The following is a 25,140-nucleotide window of genomic DNA, read 5'->3' as shown; positions in this document are numbered from 1 at the left end:
TGTCATTATGGGGTATTGTGTGTAGATTGGGGGGGGGACTATTATATCAACTTTAGAATAAGGCTGTAACCTAAAAAGGGATCTGAATACTTTCCGAAGGCACTGTGTCGTCCAAAATAATACCCCAATGTAACTTCTTTCCCCATCACTACATACCTGTAAGCAGTCCAACGAGGTGCTGACAATGCGTGGAGACTTAGATTGACAGGCAAGCTCAAAAGGAAGCACATATTTGTCAGCCTCAATGTAGTTTGCTCGGGGCGGGACCACTGTGCCATCTCTGCAGGCCAAAGGAAAGATAAATGACAACAGGAACTAAAGCCTTAATATTTATGCACTTTAAGTTGCTCTGGATAAGAAAGTCTGCAAAATGACTAAAATGTTAATGTAAAACAGATTAAATCATGGAGGCCTCAGGACATTAAACATAATAAGCACTAATAACAGTGGTGACTGCTTAATAGGTGTATCAAACCAATCGCCTGCCCATGAAATCCAAAAACAAAAGAGGAAAAGGGGTTGGAACTTACTTTTGCTTCTCAAGCTCAATTTTAATTTCATCTGTGAAGACAAAATGAACAAGATTAGTGCTGTCCGAACATTTACCTTAAAAAGTGACAACCCGCCGTTAAACAAAGTGTACACCCTGCTTCAGTTAAAGTAAAATGCTGAGGGATGGAGAAATGGAACCACTCAAATTGATAGACAGAGCTATGGATGCAAGGACGGACCATCCAAGATATCAAACTGATAGTTTAAGGCATATTTTGATGGTTTTATTGTTTACAATTACAATGTTTACAAACATTGGCGTAAACCAGGCTTATATTATGGGTTCTGGTGGGGTACGTCAGTGTATATACACTACCGTTTAAAAGTTTGGGGTCACTTAAATGTCCTTGTTTTTGATAGAAAATAAAAATGTTTTGTTCATTAAAATAACAAAATTGATCAGAAATACAGTATAGACAGTGTTAATGTTGTAAATGACTACTGTAGCTGGAAACAGCAGATTTTTTATGGAATATCTACATAGAGGCCCATTATCAGTAACCATCACTCCTGTGTTCCAATGGCACGTTCTGTTAGCTAATCCAAGTTTATCATTTTAAAAAGGCTAATTGATCATTAGAAAACCCTTTTTGCAATTATGTTAGCACAGCTGAAAACTGTTGTCCTGATTAAGGAAGCAATAAAACTGGCCTTCTTCAGACTAGTTGAGTATCTGGAGCATCAGCATTTGTGGGTTCGATTACAGGCTGAAAATGGCCAGAAACGAAGACCTTTCTCCTGAAACTCAGACTATTCTTGTTCTGAGAAATGATGGCTATTCCATGCCAGAAGTTGCTAGCTTGAACACAGCTCGCGACTCAGTTAGCCATTGTGTCTGGGACCGCGGATTGTCCCAGGCTTGTGGCTGTCTAAACCTCTGCTGTTTGTTGTTGTTTCAATCTTCCCCGTGACCTGCCCTGTCTGGAACGGCAAGGAGTAACAGCGTAACCTACGTTGTTACCATGACAAAGACCAAATCTGGTGGGAGTATCGTTGAGGACAGTTGTGTCTACCACAGGTGACTAGTTAAATAAAAGGTTACACTAAGATAAAATATTCCACTTCTAATTGTAGTCTAACCAATACCCAAACGGAGATTCAGTGAAAATAAAAATCTCATTGATTTATCAACACCAGTCCCAATGTTTGTCTCAGGGCAGAGCGAAATGAAGCCGAAATCTTATTGCTTCAAATTCTATTGTTTCTAACTTAAATGCTTTTTAAATAAATAAGACCTACACCACTTAACAGCACATTACTCAACACTAGTGAGGCTCATTTCGCCTATGGTAGGCCTACAGTAAATCTACAAATATTTTTTTCAATGACATGACTCTCTGCCAATAATTACATTTAGAGGATTGGCGGTTTCTAAATTAATATCTAAAAGAGGCATCCAATCCTCTAAATAAAATGATTGGCGGCTTAATTTACAAAGTTCAAGAATGACCTTTCACGCTCACTCTAGGTTAAACGAAAACAAAATCTCAAACATTGTTACTTTTTAAACAAAGCGATTATGATTATTATTAATGAATTTAGAATATCTAAGAGACTGTTATATCTAAGTTTTTTTTATAATTCTAAATTAATTAATAATAATAATAATATTTCTTGTTTAAAAAGTAACGATGATTTGGAGATTTCGTTATCATTTAACCTAGAGTGAGCGAGAAAAAGGCAATTCTTTAACATGGGGTGAGACTCACTAATTTGTAAATAAAGCCTGTTTGTTATTTAGAATTCTTTATTTTTGGAGAAAACTAACTTGATTATTTAGCAGAGATCACTTGCTTATCGCTGGCTTGATGAAAAAGATGTCCATTTGGTATGTTCTCTGGTCGCAATGTCATTTTATTTTTAGATAAACAGCTCGTTTTTGAATGGTTACTGTGTTAAGGGTGGAGTTTTGGGCGGGATGAGGCAAGGTGTGACTTTCAGGTTACAATAGGCTATAAGCATACAGCAGATGGCCGATTGTCCTCACTTTGATTATGCTGTAACAATGTGCTGTAGCACCATGACCAGGATCTCTATTCATTTATTAAGTGAGCAGATTAGGGCTTTCAGGAGGAATGGAAAATCTACTGGAGACATTTCAAAAATACTGGTAGACTTGGGGATTTTGGTCACGGACAGTGCTTTTCGCAAACACCATCATCAGATGCCTGTTTTATGCCAAACTCAAAAGCACAGGAAAATAAACAGGTACAGTAGGTGACAATACTGTAAAGTAGGCCTAATAATGCTCAAAATAATGCTTAAATAAATCGACTGCTGGTCTTTACTGTATGCTGCACATTTTTACATTGCATTTCATTTCCATCGACTCACTGATGAATGAAGATGATGAGCGATCGGCAAAGGCCATCTGGAATCTGCTGGCATCACGACACAACATCAACATCGCTCAAATAACAGTCAAAAGACAGCTGAAGGAACTTGCGTGGACTTATGGAAAGGCTCGGTAAGAAATTTTTATTTATTTATATACACACACTGCTCAAAAAAATAAAAGGGAACACTTAAACAACACAATGTAACTCCAAGTCAATCACACCTCTGTGAAATCAAACTGTCCACTTAGGAAGCGACACTGACAATACATTTCACGTTGTTGTGCAAATGATATAGACAACAGGTGGAAATTATAGGCAATTAGCAAGACACCCCCAATAAAGGAGTGGTTCTGCAGGTGATAACCACAGACCACTTCTCAGTTCCGATGCTTCCTGGCTGATGTTTTGGTCACTTTTGAATGCTGGCGGTGCTTTCACTCTAGTGGTAGCATGAGACCGAGTCTACAACCCACACAAGTGGCTCAGGTAGTGCAGCTCATCCAGGATGGCACATCAATGCGAGCTGTGGCAAGAAGGTTTGCTGTGTCTGTCAGCGTAGTGTCCAGAGCATGGAGGCGCTACCAGGAGACAGGCCAGTACATCAGGAGACGTGGAGGAGGCCGTAGGAGGGCAACAACCCAGCAGCAGGACCGCTACCTCCGCCTTTGTGCAAGGAGGGGCTGGAGGAGCACTGACAGAGCCCTGCAAAATGATCTCCAGCAGGCCACAAATGTGCATGTGTCTGCTCAAACGGTCAGAAACAGACTCTATGAGGGTGGTATGAGGGCCCGACGTCCACAGGTGGGGGTTGTGCTTACAGCCCAACACTGTGCAGGACGTTTGGCATTTTGCCAGAGAACACCAAGATTGGCAAATTCGCCACTGGTGCCCTGTGCTCTTCACAGATGAAAGCAGGTTCACGCTGAGCACATGTGACAGACGTGACAGTGTCTGGAGACGCCGTGGAGAACGTTCTGCTGCCTGCAACACCCTCCAGCATGACCGGTTTGGCGGTGGGTCAGTCATGGTGTGGGGTGGCATTTCTTTGGGGGGGCACACTTCCCTCCATGTGCTCACCAGAGGTAGCCTGACTGCCATTAGGTATCAAGATGAGATCCTCAGACCCCTTGTGAGACCATATGCTGGTGCGGTTGGCCCTGGGTTCCTCCTAATGCAAGACAATGCTAGACCTCATGTGGCTGAAGTGTCTCAGCAGTTCCTGCAAGAGGAAGGCATTGATGCTATGGACCGCCCGTTCCCCAGACATGAATCCAATTGAGCACATCTGGGACATCATGTCTCGCTCCATCCACCCATCCATCCATCCAATCTGCACCACAGACAGTCCAGGAGTTGGCGGATGCCTTAGTCCAGGTCTGGGAGGAGATCCCTTAGGAGACCATCCGCCACCTCATCAGGAGCATGCCCAGGCATTGTAGGGAGGTCATACAGGCACGTGGAGGCCACACACACTACTGAGCCTCATTTAGACTTGATTTACGGACATGACATCAAAGTTGGATCAGCCTGTAGTGTAGTTTTACACTTTAATTTTGAGTGACTCCAAATCCAGACCTCCATGGGTTGATACATTTGATTTCCATTGATAATTTTTGTGTGATTTTGTTGTCAGCACATTCAACTATGTAAAGAAAAAAGTATTTAATAAGAATATTTTGTTCATTCAGATCTAGGATGTGTTATTTTAATGTTCCCTTTATTTTTTTGAGCAGTGTATTTACACCAACACACACATATATGAAGTAGTTGGAGTTATTAAAACTCGCTTTTCAACCACTCCACAAATTTCTTGTTAACAAACTATAGTTTTGGCAAGTCGGTTAGGACATCATCTTTCGCTTATAATTCACTGTATCACAATTCCAGTGGGTCAGAAGTTTACATACACTAAGTTGACTGTGCCTTTAAACAGCTTGGGAAATTCCATAAAATGATGTCATGGCTTTAGAAGCTTCTGATAGGCTAATTGTCATAATTTGAGTCAATTGGAGGTGTACCTGTGGATGTACTTCAAGGTCTACCTTCAAACTCAGTGCCTCTTTGCTTGACATCATGGGAAAATCAAAAGAAATCAGCCAGACCTCAGAAAAACAAATTACAGACCTCCACAAGTCTGGATCATCCTTGGTAGCAATTTCCAAATGTCTGAAGGTACCACATTCATCTGTACAAACAATAGTACGCAAGTATAAACACCATGGGACCACACAGACATCATACCGCTCAGGAAGGAGACGCGTTCTGTCTCCTAGAGATACATTGGTGTGAAAAGTGCAAATCAATCCCAGAACAACAGCAAAGGACATGTGAAGATGCTGGAGGAAACAGGTACAAAAGTGTCTATATCCACAGTAAAACAAGTCCTATAACCTGAAAGGCCGCTCAGCAAAGAAGAATCTACTTCTTCAAAACCACCATAAAAAAGTCAGACCACGGTTTGCAACTGCACATGGGGACAAAGATTGTACTTTTTGGAACAATGTCCTCTGGTCTGATGAAACAAAAACAGAACCATTTGGCCATAATGACCATTTTTATGTTTGGAGGAAAAAGGGGGAGGCTTGCAAGCTGAAGAACGCCATCCCAACCGTGAAGCACGGGGGTGGCAGCATCATGCTGTAGGAGTGCTTTGCTGCAGGAGGGCCTGTTGCACTTCAAAATAAATGTCATCATGAGAAGGAAAATGATGTAGATATATTGAAGCAACATCTCAAGACATCAGTTTGGAAGTTTAAGCTTGGTCGCAAATGTGTCTTTCAAATGGACAACGCATACCAAGCATACTTCCAAAGTTGTGGCAAAATGGCTAAAAGACAACAAAGTCAAGGTATTGGAGTGGCCATCACAAAGCCCTGACCTCAATCCTATAGAAAATGTGTGGGCAGAACTGAAAAAGCGTGTGCAAGCAAGGAGGCCTACAAACCTGACTCAGTTACACCAGCTGTCAGGAGGAATGGGCCAAAATACACCCAACTTATTGTGGGAAGCTTGTGGAAGGCTACCTGAAACATTTTACCCAAGTTAAACAATTGAAAGGCAATGCTACCAAATTGAGTGCATGTAAACTTCTGACCCACTGGGAATGTGGTGAAGGGGGGGGGGTTCACACCTAGCTCGGCTATTAGACAATTCTTCAGTAAAGGTCGTACAGTCTTTTGTTCAACTAACAGCCCATCCTAGAAACATTGTTGGCAGAATTCACAACGCTTGTGAAAAACTAATAATAACTTTTCCCCTTTTCCACTTGTTAAAGATTCCAAATGTTAATGTTTTTAGCCAGTCGGCCCCAACCCCAATTCATACATTTGGGCGTGCTGGACTTCGGGCCAGAATGTTGAGGGTTCGAAACCTGCTCCCTGCTAGTTTCATTACATTATTATGCCGGGTCTCAGAGCAAATAGCCTGGATTCTTACTCCTATCTCATTCCTCGCCCTCTTCCACGCATCATTCTGAGCCTGAATTGCTCGCTTGTGGGCGTGCTGGCAGGATATGGCAGCACCTTTGGTTGTGCGTCAAGAATTCAGCTTAGCAAGTTTGTATAAAGGTCTGGTTTTTCACAGGCAAATAGTAATATGCTCTAAATCGCTCTGGTGACAAACTTTGCTGCCCTGTTTTCAATCGTCCACAAGGCTGGGAGAACCTCCTCAGATGAAGGGAGTTAGATATGCATAGGAAGTGTAATGTACTGTTTTTCCGCTGTAAATATGAATTATAATCCAGCCTTTACTTAAATCATGTTTCTAGTAGTTACATAGTTACAATGTGTAATCATTGATATCCCAGGAGTGGTAAACACTTGAAGTGTTTGTAATAAATACATGCAGACACAGCATCATTCAAAGAATGGAGTTTGATACACCTGGTATATGACTGAAAAGAAACATGCTAAGTAGCAATTTTTGTAAATGAACTTTACGACAAAAAAAATATGCACAATGGCTTGTCTCCCTTTTTCGATTTTTGCCTAAAATGACATACCAAATCAAACTGCTTGTAGCTCAGGCCCTGAAAGGATATGCATATTCTTGGTACCATTTGAAAGGAAACACTTTGAAGTTTGTGGAAATGTGAATTGAATGTAGGAGAAAATAACACAATAGATGTGGTAGAAGAAAATACAAAGAAAAAAACAATTATTTTTTCCTAGCCATCGCTCTGGTTGTAATTCCGATGGTGTCCACAAGATAGCAGCAGTGTATGTGCAAAGTTTCAGACGGATAACTCTAAGTATGAGCGTTCTCCATTACATTTAGTGTGAAGTCACCCAGGTACATTTGGGAAAATCGTGAAGGAGACCGTTGCATTCATATAAAAATGTTCTGCAAGAATATCATCAAATCTGTATACTTGGACTTTGATTTTAGCTTTTCCAGTATTCGTAGCCATATTATAAGTTCAACATTGCCAAAACAACCAGTTTTCGTAACTTCATAACTGAATATTCTTATAATTTTTGTCCAAAATTAAAAGGCATGCACAAGGTTAGTAGCTACATTTTACGACCGATACATATTTTCCGGATACTCTGGTAAAGCCAAGCTCATTGGCTATCTAGCTAGCTTTGTTTGACCCCGATTGGTGCTTATTTGACAAAGGTAGAGTCATTGAAGTGAACACCGCCCGCGTCATTGGCATGCCATGAAGGCGTCGCTCTCTGACCAAACATGGTGTCCTATAGGATATACTACACCCATAATGATATAGTGAAGTCTCGTTACGTTCTAGGATCTCTGAGAAATACATACGAATGCAATTTGACTCGTTGAAACAACGTTTAGGTTGAGATTTTCACAGATTCCTTTCTTTGCAGATTGAACGAGTGGAAATACAAAACCGATCATGCGTGCTATATGGACCTCTCTAACAACACAACACTTCATGTTAACTCCGGGACCCTTGGATGAGTGAAATGGATGAGTGGAAATCAGAGTGTAAGTACACATTTCACCTTCAGAGGTGAATTTATCAAACCTATCGCGGTGAAAACTTTTGTTGGGTGCTCTCCTCAAAAAATAGCATGGCATTTTTTCGCAGTAATAGCTACTATAAATTGGACATTGCAGTTATATTAACAAGAACTTAAGCTTTCAGCCGATATAAGACATATGTACTGACATTTGTTGTTTCTCTAAAATCTGCGATCTTGACACAAGGCACTGCATGATTTACAACTGACGGGACGCCGAATCCTCTCAATTGGATTTGTTTTGCTTGACTCGTTATGACGTTATAATTATTTACATTTGCTGGTCCAGAACAGAGTGGCACATTTTGCTCTTCATTGTAATCAGAGGTCTAATATTAATACCATGCATGCCAGTAGGGTTGCAAAATTCCAGGAACTACCAATAAGTAGAGCACAGTACCGTAAAGAAAAGTAGTATAGTTCAGTAGATTCTGTACAATACAGTACAAGAGTAGAGTGGAATGTAATATACTCTACTGGACTGTACTCAACTTTCCTTGACTGTACTGTGATGTGCAAACTTGTGAAACATTGATGTCTATGAATGGTACAGATCTTGTTTGGGGGTGGAGTTTATTAGAATAATAGCCAGTGTGTAGAATAATACCCAAACATGTAAAGGAAGATATTACATTGTTCTACCTATTCAGGATACATCACCATGAAGAGAATGACATTCATAAGAATGCATTTCTATATAGTACAGATCAAGGACCCATGATGACATTCTGTTACCGGGGTTTGATCCACTTCTGTTACTGTAGTTCAATAACTAAAATAGATCATATCGTAGCTGACACCACATTCTTTCTGCAGACATATCTACTCTGAATTAAGATTCAAATAAGAGTTTTTGGAGAACATGGTCACATAAAAAACATTGATATTTTACTGTCCCAGTGTCACTCTGTTATGGTGGAATTTCCCCCAGCTGACTTGCCTACATGTTCTGAAATACATTTGAACTTTTAGAAAGATAAGCTTGAAATAGGCATGGTATAATTGACTCAACAACCAAAACACGTACCCGTTTAGGTTTCCTAACAAACCAGAAAATCAACAGTTCTTTCTGGTTGTTTTTGTCAAAGTTAGCTAGCCAACTCATTGATCCTGCTTTGTACTATACCCCTCAGAAGTGTCTCCTCTGTGACTCAATTAATTTCAGTAGCATAGAAATGAGTGTCAACATACCCATTTATACAGTTACATTGGCAAAAACAAATCAAACAAACTTCAAACCATTGATATTATGGTGTTAGGCGAACTGAAATTAAAGTAGGCCTACACTCCACCGCAAAACCCATAAACCTCTAGCTAATGACCAGACAATCGTATCCCCTTGACATTGATCTGTCCAAAGTTGTGACACAAGGGCCTGTGCTCATAACAGCTCTGTCGAAACAGGCCTAAATGCACCACTCAATGTCACGATTTTGCTTATGTATTAGGCCTACGCATTTGCATACAAGGCCAGGTGTGATCAAGGGCTGTATCACACACATCTAGACAACCAACTGCTGCTATACCCAAGGACTCCACATACTGATATTCTTGGCAACTGCTGACACACAAAGTTGTTCTCAAGGCAAGGCATACATAACAGCAGAACAGGGAGCATAGACTATGGACTTTGGAAATAGCCTACAGCAGTTGTAGTCTCAACTGCAGCTTGACCCTGTGCTCCTCTCAACTGTGTGCTGGGGTCTGAAAACTGCTTAATCCGAAAGGGGAGAAAAAGATGGCCTGAATCTCCCAAGGCTCTGGGATCTGGGATCCATAAACATTCCATTAACCGTGGAAGCAGTATTATAATTATTGCACCACTGGACACCTCCAGTCGCTCATCTCCCCTTTAAAATAAGTATAATCAGGATATACAACTTGTGCAATAGTCTAAATGTCACAACCTAGGATACATTACAGTGCAGTAAAGTGAAAATGAACAAACTATGGTGCCAGACAGTGTCTGTTGGAAGTGGAACCCCCCCTAGGACATTTAGCCTAATTGCACGATGGCATGTGTGCATACACAAACTAGGGAGAACCACAGTCCATTGGCCACTCAGTTTGTGAAAAAGAGCGGCTAATATTTGTCAGAGGAGGATAAGGATTCATTGTGGCATTCTTATTATAGCATGTTATCAGATTAACAATGCTCATTATAACAAAGAACTTCGGCAATGAAGTGTAGCGGTGATAGGCAGGCAGGTTCTCCCACCACCACTCCAAACCAGGATGAACGCAACATCTATGCCAACAACAAGTATGCCATTAATAAACTAGAGCCTAAGTAAACTGTATAGTGTACCAAATATGATAGTCTATGAATGGGCTGGGTAATGTAAATATGGAGAGATTCACTTAAAGGGAGCAAAGTCAACATTTACCCACCTGATGAATCTGGAGCTACTTCAGTATGGGGTTACCCGTCTGTGACAATGTGTGGCCTGGAATCTAAGTTGTGAATAGGAAACCATTGCTTGTCTACCTGCCATGAATCATAAATAATGTACAGTGCAGGACCGGGTTAAAGCACAAACTTGTTTGCCTCTTATTTCCATCTCAAAATAAGTGAGGGATAGACTAGACAATAGGCTTCGAAGTTCCCGGAAGTATGCCATCACTGAACTGGAATTTCTGGTAGCTTAAAAACATCTAACTAGAAATTCTTCTAGATTAGACCAATGATGGGTTTACACACATCACTGGGTTAGACCCTGCTCAAGAACCTCGTGTTTTTTTGGACAACAGCAACTACGCCGTTCTGAACTAGCAGTAAAAATGAACATTCAACTACAGTAAAATACACATGTGTATTCATTAACAGTAAAAATGTACAGCTGCCATGTCTCCAACATGTTTACCATTTAGCAGTATTGATATATATTTTAAAAAACACAGCACAAGAGCAATGCGAGGGACTGTAAAACTATCCCTCCACTGCTCAGTGGAAAATAGACGTAAGAATATCCTGATTGAAGTAAATTGCCAGCTGACTGAAGGTGACAGTGCAACGTACTGTACAATGATTGGTCCAATGGCTAGGTAGCAAGCTAACTCGTTAGCCAACTAGCTAGCTGTCAAAGTTGACATGGATGATATTGCAATCTGAAGACATAGCATATAACTGAATATAATAGCTGAGTGTTCACATGCAGTCAGATATGACAAGGCTCCACGATCATTAACTAGTTTTCAAAGACTGGAAGCATTGAACATTATGCTGCGTTGTGTTGGTAGCTATCTAGCCACCAATCTGGCTAATCGAACTGGCTAGCAAGCTTGCTAACTTGACAGGAGGCCATTTAACGCCATAGCTAGCTCGCTAACAAACAAAATTAACTAGTTAGCACGGAAGGGCTAACGTTAGGTAGCTAAAATATTACGTTGAAGAAATAACAACACTAAGGATGCAACGTCCACCAATAAAAATGTTTAACTCACGCACCAAGAGCCACTTGGCATGCTTTACGCAGCTGGCTGTGCTGGCTCCGCTTCACCTCCTTATCCGACAGGATTTTTTCCAGCGCCCTAGACAGAAACATGCTCTTGGTTTTTGTGCTTTCCGTCTGCTTCTGGTGTTGTTGAGCAAGACGTTGTTGCTGTTGCATCTTTTGATAAAAGTGCTGCTCTCTCAGGCCGGCATCTCTGGCCTGACCCTGCGTAGATGCAGGCGAGAGAAATGCTAACTAAACCAGGCTATCGGTGTGTCAATCCACCGAGTTTGTTGGGGCTGCTACCTCAGCACTGAGTCGCCATGTTGTTTACACGTCACGTGATTCTAAATTGATTTTGACGCTTTGGCACCCTCCACTGGATCGAATGATCCCTTCAGTTTCCCAACAAAACCTTATATGCGTCATGCTGATAAGGGTTTTATACATATTTCTTAGATAATATTTTAGCCCCGACGTGACTCGTTAGTATTAAGTTTAATTGATTTGGATTCTTCTGAAAGCAGCAGTGTGGCCCCAAAATATCTGGGGTTTTCTAGTTCGGTTAAAAATAATAGTTTTATAGAAACATGATGGAAAGGGAAAGGCTGATACCTCGTCCTTGGTACAACCGAATGCGTTACCAGCATCTTTGCTACTATGTTTCAACTGTGCCCAAGCCAATGGTCCCAAGTCTGGAACATGACAAGATATGATGGGAGCACTTGCACATGATATGATCCTCAGCATTTTGTTACTTTTGGCTCATGAAATACTTACATTTTTTATTATTACAAAAACCAGCATTTTAAATGAAGAAAATAAACAAAACATTGTCAATGATTGCTACATAGTTTATTTTTCCAGCTCATGGAATCAATAATTATACATGTGCATCTATTCATACATTTCTTTACTACTTTAAAACATTTTCATTAAATGTGATGAAAATGTACATCATATAGCATTGATAAGAAAATACTGAAAATGTTCAGTACAAATCTATACCTTAGGATTTATCTAGCAAGCAAAAATCCTTGCTCATTATCTTAAAAAAAAAAAAAGGAACTGACAAAACAATATAATTCCGAAGCCTGTTGTGTATTCTCTGAAATACAGGGTTTCTCCAGGAATAAAGGAAGTCACAGTATTCAGGGGGGACTATCATAGTGAGTTATAATCTACCCCCCCATAAACTGCTTGTACAGAAACATTTGAATCAAACTACTTTTAATAGGACAAGAAGAAGTACCTACCAGGAATAGATGAGATCATGAACTTCAACCAAATAACATAGTGGATCAGTTACACAAATGAAAACATATGACTTTTCATTGCTATGCTGAAACATGATTACAAAATAAATAGCTGTGGTTACAATCCCAATGCCCTGTGTAGTTAAAACTAAAATAAATTAAACAGATTTCTAAAATTCAGCCATTCAAAATGTCACTCGTCATGCTTTGAATGTTACAGAACTGTTTGGAATGAGAGACAAAGCAAATCTCAACTCGTCAACACCGTGTGTACCATAACAGAGAATGGAGTAGTACCTCAGTGTCAATATGATAGGGAGTGGAAGTTCAGTTCACATAACCTGCTCTGAGCAGATGTTTGATCACAGATCCAGTGTTTATGATTCTCATTAGGTATTTCTACAGGTAAGACAAGACTGCAGTCCAGCTCAATAGAGGGGGTTAGAGGGGAGTAAGGCAACTGTTCCCAGTACATTTCGTTTCCCCTAGCAAAGGCCAAAATCAATGAGAAATGATGCACATCAGTGCCCCATCTGCTCTCAAAGAAGTATGTTAGCTTCTATTACTGTTTACATGTTGAGTACAGCCTTAGTGTTAATTCCCAAATATACTTCACAACAGCTCAATGGCAACTAATCACACAGAGAATAAAACTACAATCTATCGGAATGAAGACGTTCTGCAGTACTCGCCTGATCAGTTTCACGTTAAGCATTTGTAGTTTGCTGCATAGCCGCGGGAAGTAGCTTGCGGGCAGGGGTGCTGCAGCACCCAAACTTCCCACAGCAGTGGTTCGGTGAGAAACTGTCTCGTGTTTTGGGCAAGTCTGTTGGATCGATGCTACCGGCATTCTAAAATCACCTTGCTGGTGTTGACCTTCCTGAACAACCACAGGTACAGACATCAGGTGACAGACATGTGACCAGGAACAGGTGAGAATACGCACTCCCCTCACCTGATCCAAGTTATTCAATGCGTAGCTCTAGACGAACTCCACCTTACTCAAACACAAGGTGCAAACACAGAGACTGGGTCGGGATGTGTGAGAGAGTGCCAAAATAGTAACTTCTTCCTGCCGACTTGGTTCTTCAACAGTCCCATCCCTCCTCTCTTGGGGCATTAGTGTCCTAGCTCTAAGTTATGTAACATCAGTCACAGTCCAGTTATTCATGTGCAATCTATACCAGTATTACATTCTTTGAAATAGGGACAAATACTGTATATGAATTGAGGGCACTGTTCAAACACGAATGATTCAGGCCACATCGAAGTCAACTTAGAGATGGGAAAACTAAGAAAGTCCACCCTATCGGTTACATGTACTTCCACCCATACAAAACATGGACAGATGAAAAGAGAGAACACGAGGAATATACTGAGATGAGTGAAGAGTCATGGTCAGAGAAATCAGAAAATCACATATACAATCACATACTGTCACACTTTATAGACAAAGTGGGGAAATAGCCCTTGTCATGAGGAAAGAAAAGTTCAATAAAAAATAAAAACAAGATGGATCTTCCTCACCCCACACAACAACATCCTGGATTATTACCGACGACAGTAATGTAGAGATATGGTCCTTACCAATGGGTCCTTAGAATTCCAATATTGTATGTTGCGGTACACTTATTTTCCACTAAATAAAAATCATACAGTAAATTATTTGATTGAAATAAAACAGAAAAAAAACAGCATTAAACCTTAGAGATTTTCGAAAGTCCAGTTGCTTCGCATAATTGCTTCTAGTTGGTTTTTAATGATTATCAACATTAAAAGCTTGTGGGGAAAAACATAGGAATAGTGGTTAAACGTGTTCGGAGCCACACAAAGAAGCCCATATTTGTATTTTCCCCATCAGACTAAAATTAGAGTATTATTGCAGACCTCTGCTCTTTGTTGGTTACTATGGTAACAGGTAGGATGGAAGCCATTACTTCAGTTCCCACATGCTGTAATCACCTAGGAGAGGGTTGTTGTCATTTGCAAAGTGACAAGGCAAAAGCAGATTGTCTTGAGCACATGACAGTCTCCTCTATCTAACAAGCCAGGGTAGAATAGCTAGGGAGAGGTCAGAGCATACATATGTGCATTTATTTGCCCACTTCTTTCATTTAAAATCAGTCCTTTCGTACAGTTCACAAAATTGAAAAAAAAGAAAAACTGAGAATACCATCTCATTCCTGCCATCAAGAGGAATAATATAGAAACGGTCTCCCCCTCCCAAAATAGAAACAAGTGCTTTTTGTGGTTTTGAATCAGGAGTTTTCCCTTCCACACAAACACCATGTGTAATTAATGTGTCTGTCGGTCACAGGGTAGGGAGGGCTGTGGCGATACTATGGCACGCATGCGTAGGTCTTGGCGTTTGTGTTCTTTGTGTATGCATGAAGGTATCTGAATGTATGTGCAAGACTATGTTTTTGCATATAAGAGCGAGAGTAAAACTATTTAAGTATGAATGTGTGCGTGCTGTAATTATTGTGCAAGTATGAAGAGTGTATGCATGTGTCTACAGTGTGATGAGTGTGCCGTCCTCCTCAAGGCTCCTTCCTTCTAGGCCCCTGTCGGGCGTGCTGACCGTGCTCAGTGAACCGGTGCTGGAGGCCAGGGCTCCGTTGGCTGTGGAGCGGAGGTTCAGGTGGGGCTCGTAGCGGGGCAGGGAGGGCATGCTGCAGCTGGCCGAGACTGCCCGTGGGATGGGCAAGGCCTCCCCGTCTGCCTCGATCACCAGGTCCTCATCATCCTCATCACTTTCTAGCTCCTCTGGGTGGAAGTTCTGGATGATGTGTGCCGGGGTCGTCGCCATGGCAGCACCAGGGGTGAAATAGCCGTAGAAACTTGCGCCGCTGTCGGAAGAGCGACCCGAACTCCCGGAAGCCGCCCCACCCCCTCCGCCACTGCTCCGTATGATGTTGTTGCGCTGGTTGGCTGGCTTCACCGTCACAATGAGGTTGTGGCTGTTGGCGATCATCATGTCAGTCACCTGGTCCAGAGACTTGCCTTGAACCTCGATGCCGTTGACCTCAAGCACCTCGTCGTTGACGGCCAGCAGGCCAGTGCTCTCAGCTAGGCCCCCAGGCACCATGCGGGAGATGAAGATCCCAGGAACCTTCTCCAGACCCTGGGGTGTGACCCGGACGCTGGAGCCGTCACGGATGTAGAAACCCAATGGTTTCTCCTGGCCGTGCTTGTAGAGGCGCACCCGGCGGTGTGTCTCAGGGAGTATGTCTACGTCGATGATGGAGGAGACAGGCCTGAAGTCCCTGGGCAGGCTAATGATCACAGGGGGCTTCTTCCGGTTGGCATCAGGCCGCAGCAACACAGCAGCTAGGACAGTCTTCTTAGGACGGGTCAGAGAGTCCGTACCAAACGCAGAGTAGTCTGCTTCCTCTGCAAAAAGAGAGGGGGAAAACATATGTAATAGAACCAACCATATCAATATCACATCAGTGCAGACGGGATCCAATATCATCCCATAAATGCTTACTGACAATCATTATCATGGTGGAAGTATAATTCATTACTGACATTCTACTGCAGACTTTACTGTAGTTATGCAAACGAGATTGTGTTTCTCAAAGCCCAATGCTTCCCTTATCTTAGAGCCACTCCCTCCTTTCACTAGACTTGTTTCAGTACTTTCCTCTGCCCTCCCTTCCCTGGTATTATTCCTCATGTGGAGTAAATGGAAGCATAGACTCCTGTCTCTATTTCATGAAAGGGCTTTCTGAATTCCTCACAGGCTTACTCATGGCGACCGTGCTGCTGTGGGACATACCTGAGCATGGCTAGGACTCTATACTAGATCAAAGGTCTGGGAGGACAGAGAGAACCAGGCAATGGCTCTAATGGTTAACTACCATCACACAGATGTTGAACATTATCATAAACATTAACTCCCTCCTGTGTTGTGTCCCAGTCATTCTCTTTATCTATCGCTCTGTCTTTTCTCTCTCCCGCTGGCTATATATACACAGTACCAGTCAAAAGTTTGGACACACCTACTCATTCAAGGGTTTTTCTTTATTGTAACTGTTTTCTACATTGTAGAATAATAATAATAATAATCACAACTATTAAATAACATATGGAATCACAAAGTAACCCCCCAAAAAAAAAAAAAAAGTGTTAAACAAAACATATATTTTATATTTGAGATTTTTTAAAATAGCCACCGTTTGCCTTGACAGCTTTGCACACTCTTGGCATTCTCTCAACCAGCATCACCTGGAATGCTTTTCCAACAGTCTTGAAGGAGTTCCCACATATGCTGACCACTTGTTGACTGCTTTTACTTCACTCCGCAGACCAACTCAATGTAGAAAAAAGTAGGTGTATCCAAACTTTTGACTGGTACTGTATATCCTAGAATGAATGACATGTTTCCGTACCCCATGGTGTTGTAACGTAGTGTACACTGAAGTTAGCTCAGGTGATGTGGATATACTGTATGCATCATCTATAATTGTCCAGGGATAGTTGCGTTGTCACTATAGACTGTGTGGATCTGGAATAGGGTCTAGGCAGGTTGTAGATAAGGATTCCAGAACTCAGATTCTGACAAGTACTCCCCCCTCCCCTCCCCATATCAACAAAAAAAACAAAGGATCAATTGTACAGAGAAGCGGTATCCCATTTCAATTCCCATGAGACATATTTATTACCAGGACAAATAATTGCAAAACAAATTATAGGTTTAAATATTCACAAAAACACACTGGGTATGTTGAGTTAAAATACATGAACACACACAATAATCCAGACTCAATGTTTTTGAAGCATCCAGCTAATACGCTATATGACCAGAAGTATTTGGACACCTGCTTGTTGAACATCTCATTCCAAAATCATCCGTATTATTTTTGGGTCCCCTCTTCGCTGCTACTGTATAAGAGCAGATATGTTCCAATGTTCAAGAGTGGAGCAGTCTTCTGGGAAGGCTTTCCACTAAAATGTTGGAACATATCTGCGGGGACTTGCTTCCATTCAGCCACAAGAGCATTAGTGAGGTCGGGCACTGTTGTTGTTGTGCGATTAGACCTGGCTCGCAGTCGCCATTCCAATTCATTCCAACGGTTGAGGTCAGGGCTCTGTGCAGGCCAGTCATGTTCTTCCACACTTACCTCGACAAATCATTTCTGTATGTACGCCGCTTTGTGGATGGGGGCATTGTCATGCTGAAACAGGAAAGGGCCATCCACAAACTGTTGCCGCAAAGTTGGAAGCACAGAATCGTAGAGAATGTAATTGTACGCTGTAGCATTAAGAGTTCCCCTTGACTTGAACTAAGGGGCCTAGCCAGAAACATTAAAAACAGCCACAGACCATTATTGCTCATCCACCAAACTTTACATTTGGGCAGGTAGCATTCTCCTGGCATCCGCCAAACCCAGATTCGTCTGTCGGACTGCCAAACGGTGAAGCGTGATTCATCACTCCAGAGAACGTGTTTCCACTGCTCCAGAGTTCATGGCGGCGAGCTTTACACCACTCCAGCAGAAACAATGCATTATGCATTGTGATCTTAGGCTTGTGTGTGGCTGCTCTGCCATGGAAACCCATTTCATGAAGCTTCCGACGAACAGTTATTGTGCTTACGTTACTTCCAGAGGCAGTTTAGAACTCAGTAGTGAGTGTTGCAGAGGACAGATGACTTCTATGCCCTACGCGCATTCGGCTGTCCCATTCTGTGAGCTTGTGTAGCCTACCACTTCACGGCTAAGCCGTTGTTGCTCCTAGAAGTTTCCACTTCAACATAATAGCACTTACAATTGACAGGGGAAGCTCTAGCAGGGCGAACATTTGACTGACTTATTGGAAAGCAGGCATCCTACGACGGTGCCAAATTGAAAGTCACTGAACTCTTCAAAAAGGCCATTCTAATGCAATTTGTCTATGGATACTTTATGGCTGTGGCTGAAATAGCCAAATCCACTCATTTGAAGGGGTGTCCACATACTTCTGTATATATAGTGTATGTGTGATGTTCACACAGAGGTATGTTTACATCTACACACAGTAGGGCATTTCTAAAGGACAGGCACGCGCATTTCTAAAGGACAGGCACGCACAGGTCTGGCAGACTGGTCCCTACAGTGCAGTCAGGCATACCAGTGAATGTCTACATTTTTCTCCTCTTTCACACAGCCCCCCCCCCCCCAAATATCAAAGGGAAAGTCTAACAATGAGGTTATGGTCAAGGATATAGTGTAGAATAGGAGGCCCATGAGGGCCACTCATACAGCCTCAAAGACAAGCTGTTCTCTAAGTCACATAAACAGCCACGCAGACCAACTGCCGCATAACAGCCCACACAACATATCAGAGCTTACACACAAACACCGACACCCCTCCCCATTTGTTTTGTACACTGCTGCTACTCGCTGTTTATCATCTATGCAAAGTCACTTCATCCTTACATTAGTTTATTTGGTAAATATGTTCTTAACTCATGAACTGCACTGTTGGTTAAGGGCTTGTAAGTTAGCATTTCAAGGTAAGGTACACACTTGTTGTATTCGGCGTATGTGGCAAATAAAGTTAGATTTGATTGCTCCATCCCTTGAGTGTTTCTCTGACTCTAATGATCCTCTCTGTGACAACTGATGCCAGTGAAAACCAATCCCTTCTCATATCTCATTAAAGCAGCAAGCACAGCTTTCAGTCTAATTAGACAAACAAACATGACTTTTACACACACACCCCCCTAATCGAAGAGTTGACCCCTCCTAAATTCTCTCTCCAACCCGCCACCTCTGTTTTCCTATGGTCGATAAAGCAAGCGGGTGTAAATAGTCAATACTATGGCGCTAAAGCCACATGGACCCAGACTAATCATCTGTGACGCGCTTGGTGAGAGTCCCTTTGGGGGTCCCCCACTGTCATATGTCCCAGCACATTTCCCTAGGGCCGGGCTGCCGGGGTCACCGTCACACTCAGTGACTTGAGTCATCCTCATTATGTACAATGGTTGGAAGTCAGCAGACTAATAATTAAGTAAACAATAAAAATAACACCAGCAGTGTAGATATGAGTTCACCTTTATGCTCCTTAAATTCGTGACTCAAACTTCAGGAATGCAATGTGAGCATAGTTCCTTCAGGAAGAATTCATACCTTGACTTATTCGACATTTTGTTGCGTTACAGCCTGAATACAAAATGGACTCGATTTTTTTCACCCATCTACACACAATATCCCATAATGACAAAGTGAAAACATGTTTAGAAATGGTGGAAAATTTACTGATGATAAATATCTAATTTACATACAATACCAGTCAAAAGTTAGGACACACCTACTCAAAGGTTTTTCTTTATTTTTACTATTTTATACATTGTAGAATAATAGTGAAGACATCACAACTATGAAATAACACATATGGAATCATGTAGTAACCAAAGAAAAGTGTTAGATTTGATATTATTGAAAGTAGCCACCCTGCGCTCTGAAGCAGGTTTTCATCAAGGATCTCTGTACTTTTCTCTGTTCATCACCATAGGGATGGTATCAGGTTCTCTTGGCATTCAGGCCAAAGAGTTCAATTTTGGTTTCATCAGACCAGAGAATCTTGTTTCTCATGGTCTGAGTCTTTTGGTACCTTTTCGGGCAAACTCCAAGCGGGCTGTCATGTGCCTTTTACTAAGGAGTGGCTTCCGTCTGGCTTCTCTACCATAAAGGCCTGCTTGGTGGAGTGCTGCAGAGATGGTTGTCCTTCCAGAAGGTTCTCCCATCGCCACAGAGGAACTCTGGAGCTCTGTCAGAGTGACCATCAGGTTCTTGGTCAACTCCCTGACCAAGGCCCTTCTCCGCTGATTGCTCAGTTTGGCCAGGCGGCCAACACTAGGAAGAGTCTTGGTGGTTCCAAACTTCTTCCATTTAAGAATAATGGAGGCCACGGTGTTCTTGCAGAAAGTCAATACTGCAGGAATGTTTTGGTACCCTTCCCCATCTGTGCCGCGACACAATCCTGTCTCAGAGCTCTACGGACAATTCCTTCAACCTCATGGCTTGTTTTTTTGCTCTGACCTGCAATGTCAACTGTAGGACCTTACATAGACAGGCCTGTTCCTTTCCAAATCATGTCCTAACATTTGAATTCACACATTCACATCAAGGGTGATCAATGGAAACAGGATGCACCGGAGCTCAATGTTGGTGTTTCATAGCAAAGGGTCTGAATACTTAAGTAAATACGGTATGCATTTTTTATTTATTTGCATACATTTCTAAAAACTTTTTTTGTTACTGTATGTCATTATGGGGTATTGTGTGTAGACTGCTGAGGATGATTTTTTAAAAGTAATCCATTTTAGAATAAGGTTGTAACAAGGGGTCAGAATACTTTCTGAAGACACTGTAATATCTCATATTTCAGGACAAACAGTGAATTGCTTTTCCACATTATTTGCATTATTACTTTAGTACCTTGTTGCATAAAGGATGCATGTTTAGGAATATTTTATATTCTCTATGGGCTTCCTTTTCGCTCTGTCAATTGTGGAGTAACTACTGATCCATCCTCAGTTCTCCTATCACAGCCATTACATTCTGTAAGTGTTTTAAAGTCACCATGGGCCTCATGGTGAAATCGCTGAGCAGTTTCCTTCCTCTTTGGGAACAGAGTTAGAAAGGACGGCTGTATACTGGGTGAATTGATACACCATCCAAAGTGCAATTAAAAACTTTCACCATGCACAAAGGGATATTCGATGTCGGTTAAAAATAAACAATCTACCAATGGGTCCCCTTTTTTGCGGGGCATTGGAAAACGTCCTGGGTCTTTGTGGTTGAATCTGCGTTTACAATTCACTGCTCGACAGAGACCTTTGTATGTGATAACTATGTATGGGATACAGAGATGAGGTAGTCATTCAAAAAAATCATTAAACACTAGTATTACACACAAAGTGATTCCATGGAATTGATGCGACTTGTTAAGCACATTTTTACTCCTGTACCTATTTAGACTTGCCATAACAAAAGGGGTTGAATATTTATTGAGTCGAGACATTTCAGCTTTTAATTTTAAATTCATTTGTAAACCATTCAAAAAACAGAATTTCACTTTGACATTATTGGGTTTTGAGTGTTGATCAGTGACACAAAATCCATTTCAAATTCAGACTAACAACAAAATGTGGAGAAAGTCAATGTGTGTGTGAATACTTAATGAAGGCTGTATGTTGGTAGTTTGAATGTTAAATGAATATTTAACATTTACAGAGAAAACTAAGACCTCTTTTAGCATCCATAGAAAGTGAATTTATTCGTAGCATCAACGTACAGTACCAGTCAAAAGGCACTGTATATGTGTGAGTTAATAATAGAATCAAACCCATCAGTGGTAACTGTGTAGGAAGTAAAGACAAACACTCAGGAGTTTGGTGAGGGTTGGGTACAAAGCTATTTGGTTTTATTTGTTTGTTTTTGAAGTCTGAATGCGAGTCATTTAGTGGAATCAATAGAGTTGTTAAACTCCAGACCTGTGTAGGAGACAGTCGGGGACAATTCAAATTTCAGTCATCAATTCTGGAAATAAAACAGGGGTAAAATGGATAATTGAAAAAGAATGGCACCCATTTTCAAAAACTTGAAATGACTGCAACCAACCCTGGCATACGGGATAAAATCCAATAGCTAGACCTTTTTCATGGGTCTAGAACGCTAAGCTATTCAAAATATGTTATGATTATTATGATTTCCCACACACCGTTTAAATAGAGCCATTGGAGAGAGAATGGCAAAAACAAGCCAAGATTAAAGAGTAACAGAGCAGTAGAGGGAGACATGGTATTCAAACTCGCTCTCTTGCACAGAAGTGTGTACTGTGAATGGAATGCGCTAATGCATCTCCAACCCCCACAGGGTCTGTTTAAAGTAGGGACTCTCCTCTCAGTTGAGGAGTTCCACCTCGAGTCACTAATATACCTAAACGATAGTCACATAAACTCACTCGATCAATCTTTGGGGTCAAGGCCAGTCTTAGGATAGAAGTGCTGATCTAGAATCAGTTTAGCCTTTTAGATCATAATAAACAACATTATATGGACAGGTGGGACCTTGTCATAGACCAGCACTACCACTCTGAGGCGCTTGATAAATACAGTGTTTAATCCTCATAAAAAAGTATTGTCATCAGCTCCTGGCTGATGGCTCATCATGGATAGTCAGATATTTTGTCTACATCATACCGAAGTTCTATCAACACATTGACTGTAGTACTCGCACTGCTAAAACACTCTACCAGTGCTACTCCAACTTCCTGGATGCCTACAAGGCCCCCCCACACACTCCCTTCGACAAATCAGATCATGACTCCATTTTGCTCTTCCCAGGAAGTACCCGTGCTCAGGTCTATTCAACACTGGTCTGACCAATCGGAATCCATGCTTGCAGCTGGTTTTGATCTCGCGGACTGGGATATGTTCCGGGTAGCCTCTGAGAATAACATTGACACGGTGACTGAATTCATTACGAACTGTATAGCGGATGTTGTTCCCACTGTGACTATTAAAACCTACCCAAATCAGAAACCGTGGATAGATGTCAGCATTTGCGCAAAACTGAAAGTGCGAACCACCACATTAAACCATGGCAAGGTGACTGGGAATATGGTCAAATACAAACAGTGTAGTGATTCCCTCTGTAAGGCAATCAAACAGGAAAAATCTCAGTACAGAGACAAAGTGAGGCAATTCAGCGGCTCAAACAAGACGTATGTGGCAGGGTCTACAGACAATCACGGATTACAAAGGGAAAACCAGCCACGTCGCGGAAAACAAATGTCTTTCTCCCGGACAAGATAAACACCTTCTTCGCCCACACAGTGCCACCGACGCAACCTGCTCCCAAGGACTGTGTTGACAGGAAAATAACCTCTCCCTCCACAAAACAAAGGACCTGATCGTGGACTTCAGGAAACAGCAGAGGGAGCACGCCCTCATCCACATCGACAGGACAGTAGTGGAGAAGGTGAAAAGCTTCAAGTTCGCACTTCAGCCTTCAGCTTTGCCCCTAAGACTCTCACAAACCTTTACAAATGCACAATTGAGAGCATCCTGTCAGGCTGCTTCACCACCTGGTACGGCAACTGCACAGCCCGCAATAGGGCTCTCCAGAAGGTGGTGCGGTCTACCCAACACATCACTGGGGACACAGCCTGCACCCGATGTCATCGTGGACACCTACAGCACCCGATGTCACAGGAAGGCCAAAAATATCAAGGACAACCACCCGAGCCACTGGCTGTTCAGCCCACTATCATCCAGAAGGTGAAGTCAGTACAGGTGCATCAAAGCTGGAACCAAGAGACTGAAAAACAGCTTCTATCAAGGCCAGAATGTTTAATAGCCATCACTAGCCGGCTAGCACCCGGTTACTCAACCCTGCACCTTAAAGGGCTGCTTCCCTATATACACAGACATGGAATCACTGGTCACTTTAAGAACAGAACACTAGTCACTTTAATCATTTTTTACTCACTCAATAAGTATATACTGTATTCTATTCTACTGTATTTTAGTCAATGCCACTCCGACATTCCTCGTCCTAATATTTATATATTTCTTAACTCCATTATTTTACTTTAGACTTGTATGTATTGTTAGATATTACTGCACTGTTGGAGCTAAGAACACAATTTCGGTAGACCCGCAATAACATCTACTAAATATGTGACCAATAAAATATGACTTAATTTCCAAAAAGCTACTGCTACAATATCTATATCTGGTGACATAATCCCTGGCGGAGCCTCCGCACATCCTGTCTGTTAGTCACAGACAGAGCAGAGGGCCATGTCAGTGTAATGTGACACCATGCTCAAGGTGACAATTTCCTTCACAGAGCAACAGGACTGTCAATCACCCATGACCATGAGAGTACTGTGAGTTAAAGATGAAAACACAATCATCCTTCATCTAAATACAGATATTGAATTGAGTTTAACTGTACATGTGACCTGAACATTTACAAAATTACATGACTAGGTGTTGAACTCTAGGGAACACTGTTTTGCATCTGAATGCTTCTCAACAAGAACAGTTCAAGAAACAGCCATATGTTGACGACAGGCCCTGATATCCCCAACATGGTGAGTACCATGGTGTTCCAGTCACAGAGCGATAAAACGGGGAGGGAGTGCATGAGGGGGTGACTGAGGGAGGGGGTGAGTGCAGGAGAGGATAATGAATGATCATTAAAGAATGGGGGGGACAATCCTGTTGTGTTTCTATTCTGGGTTCAGTGAACTTGCCTTGCTACCCAGACTCCAAACTCTACGCCCACAAATGTTAGTTTCTTCACCGCAATGAGCCTGGATCCGAAAACATCCCCGACCCTTGACCTAATGCGAACACATTCGGGGTCCGTCTGATTGGTCCAGAAACAGATGGGTTGGTCCAGAGCCAGAACACACGTGGGTAAAGGGTAAAGCGGAGGTTTGAAAATGTGTTATTGGCTTTGATACTATGATTGGTTACAGACGATCCAAATCGCTGATGACTTTGTTTTGAACAGCAGCCCTCGTCACCACAGACGACTTCAATGATGGCAGTCTCAGACTAAAA

The 25,140-nt window shown here is 41.9% G+C and overlaps 2 protein-coding genes across 5 annotated transcripts in view; both read right to left on the bottom strand.

Annotated features, from left to right (window-relative positions):
* The window catches only part of arfgef2 (ADP-ribosylation factor guanine nucleotide-exchange factor 2 (brefeldin A-inhibited)), a 38,805-nt gene extending 27,162 nt beyond the window's left edge, over positions 1-11,643 (bottom strand). For both annotated transcript variants that reach the window (XM_035740772.2, XM_035740773.2), the window contains exons 1-3: positions 11,328-11,643; positions 531-561; positions 157-280 (exon numbers count right to left, since the gene is read on the bottom strand). In XM_035740772.2, the coding sequence (XP_035596665.1) occupies positions 157-280; positions 531-561; positions 11,328-11,490 (318 nt within the window). In that variant the 5' untranslated portion in view covers positions 11,491-11,643. The remainder of the gene's footprint in view (positions 1-156; positions 281-530; positions 562-11,327) is intronic.
* Positions 11,644-12,146: 503 nt separating this feature from the next.
* The window catches only part of LOC118361046 (partitioning defective 6 homolog beta), a 36,350-nt gene continuing 23,356 nt past the window's right edge, over positions 12,147-25,140 (bottom strand). For all 3 annotated transcript variants that reach the window (XM_035740771.2, XM_035740770.2, XM_052482824.1), the window contains one exon: positions 12,147-15,962. In XM_035740771.2, coding sequence (XP_035596664.1) covers positions 15,082-15,962 — 881 coding nt within the window. In that variant the 3' untranslated portion in view covers positions 12,147-15,081. The remainder of the gene's footprint in view (positions 15,963-25,140) is intronic.

The sequence above is a fragment of the Oncorhynchus keta genome, chromosome 28 (genome assembly GCF_023373465.1).
Source record: "Oncorhynchus keta strain PuntledgeMale-10-30-2019 chromosome 28, Oket_V2, whole genome shotgun sequence".
NCBI lineage: Eukaryota > Metazoa > Chordata > Actinopteri > Salmoniformes > Salmonidae > Oncorhynchus > Oncorhynchus keta.
Note: the sequence above shows the minus strand (reverse complement) of the source record. Positions and strands in the feature narration are given on the sequence as shown.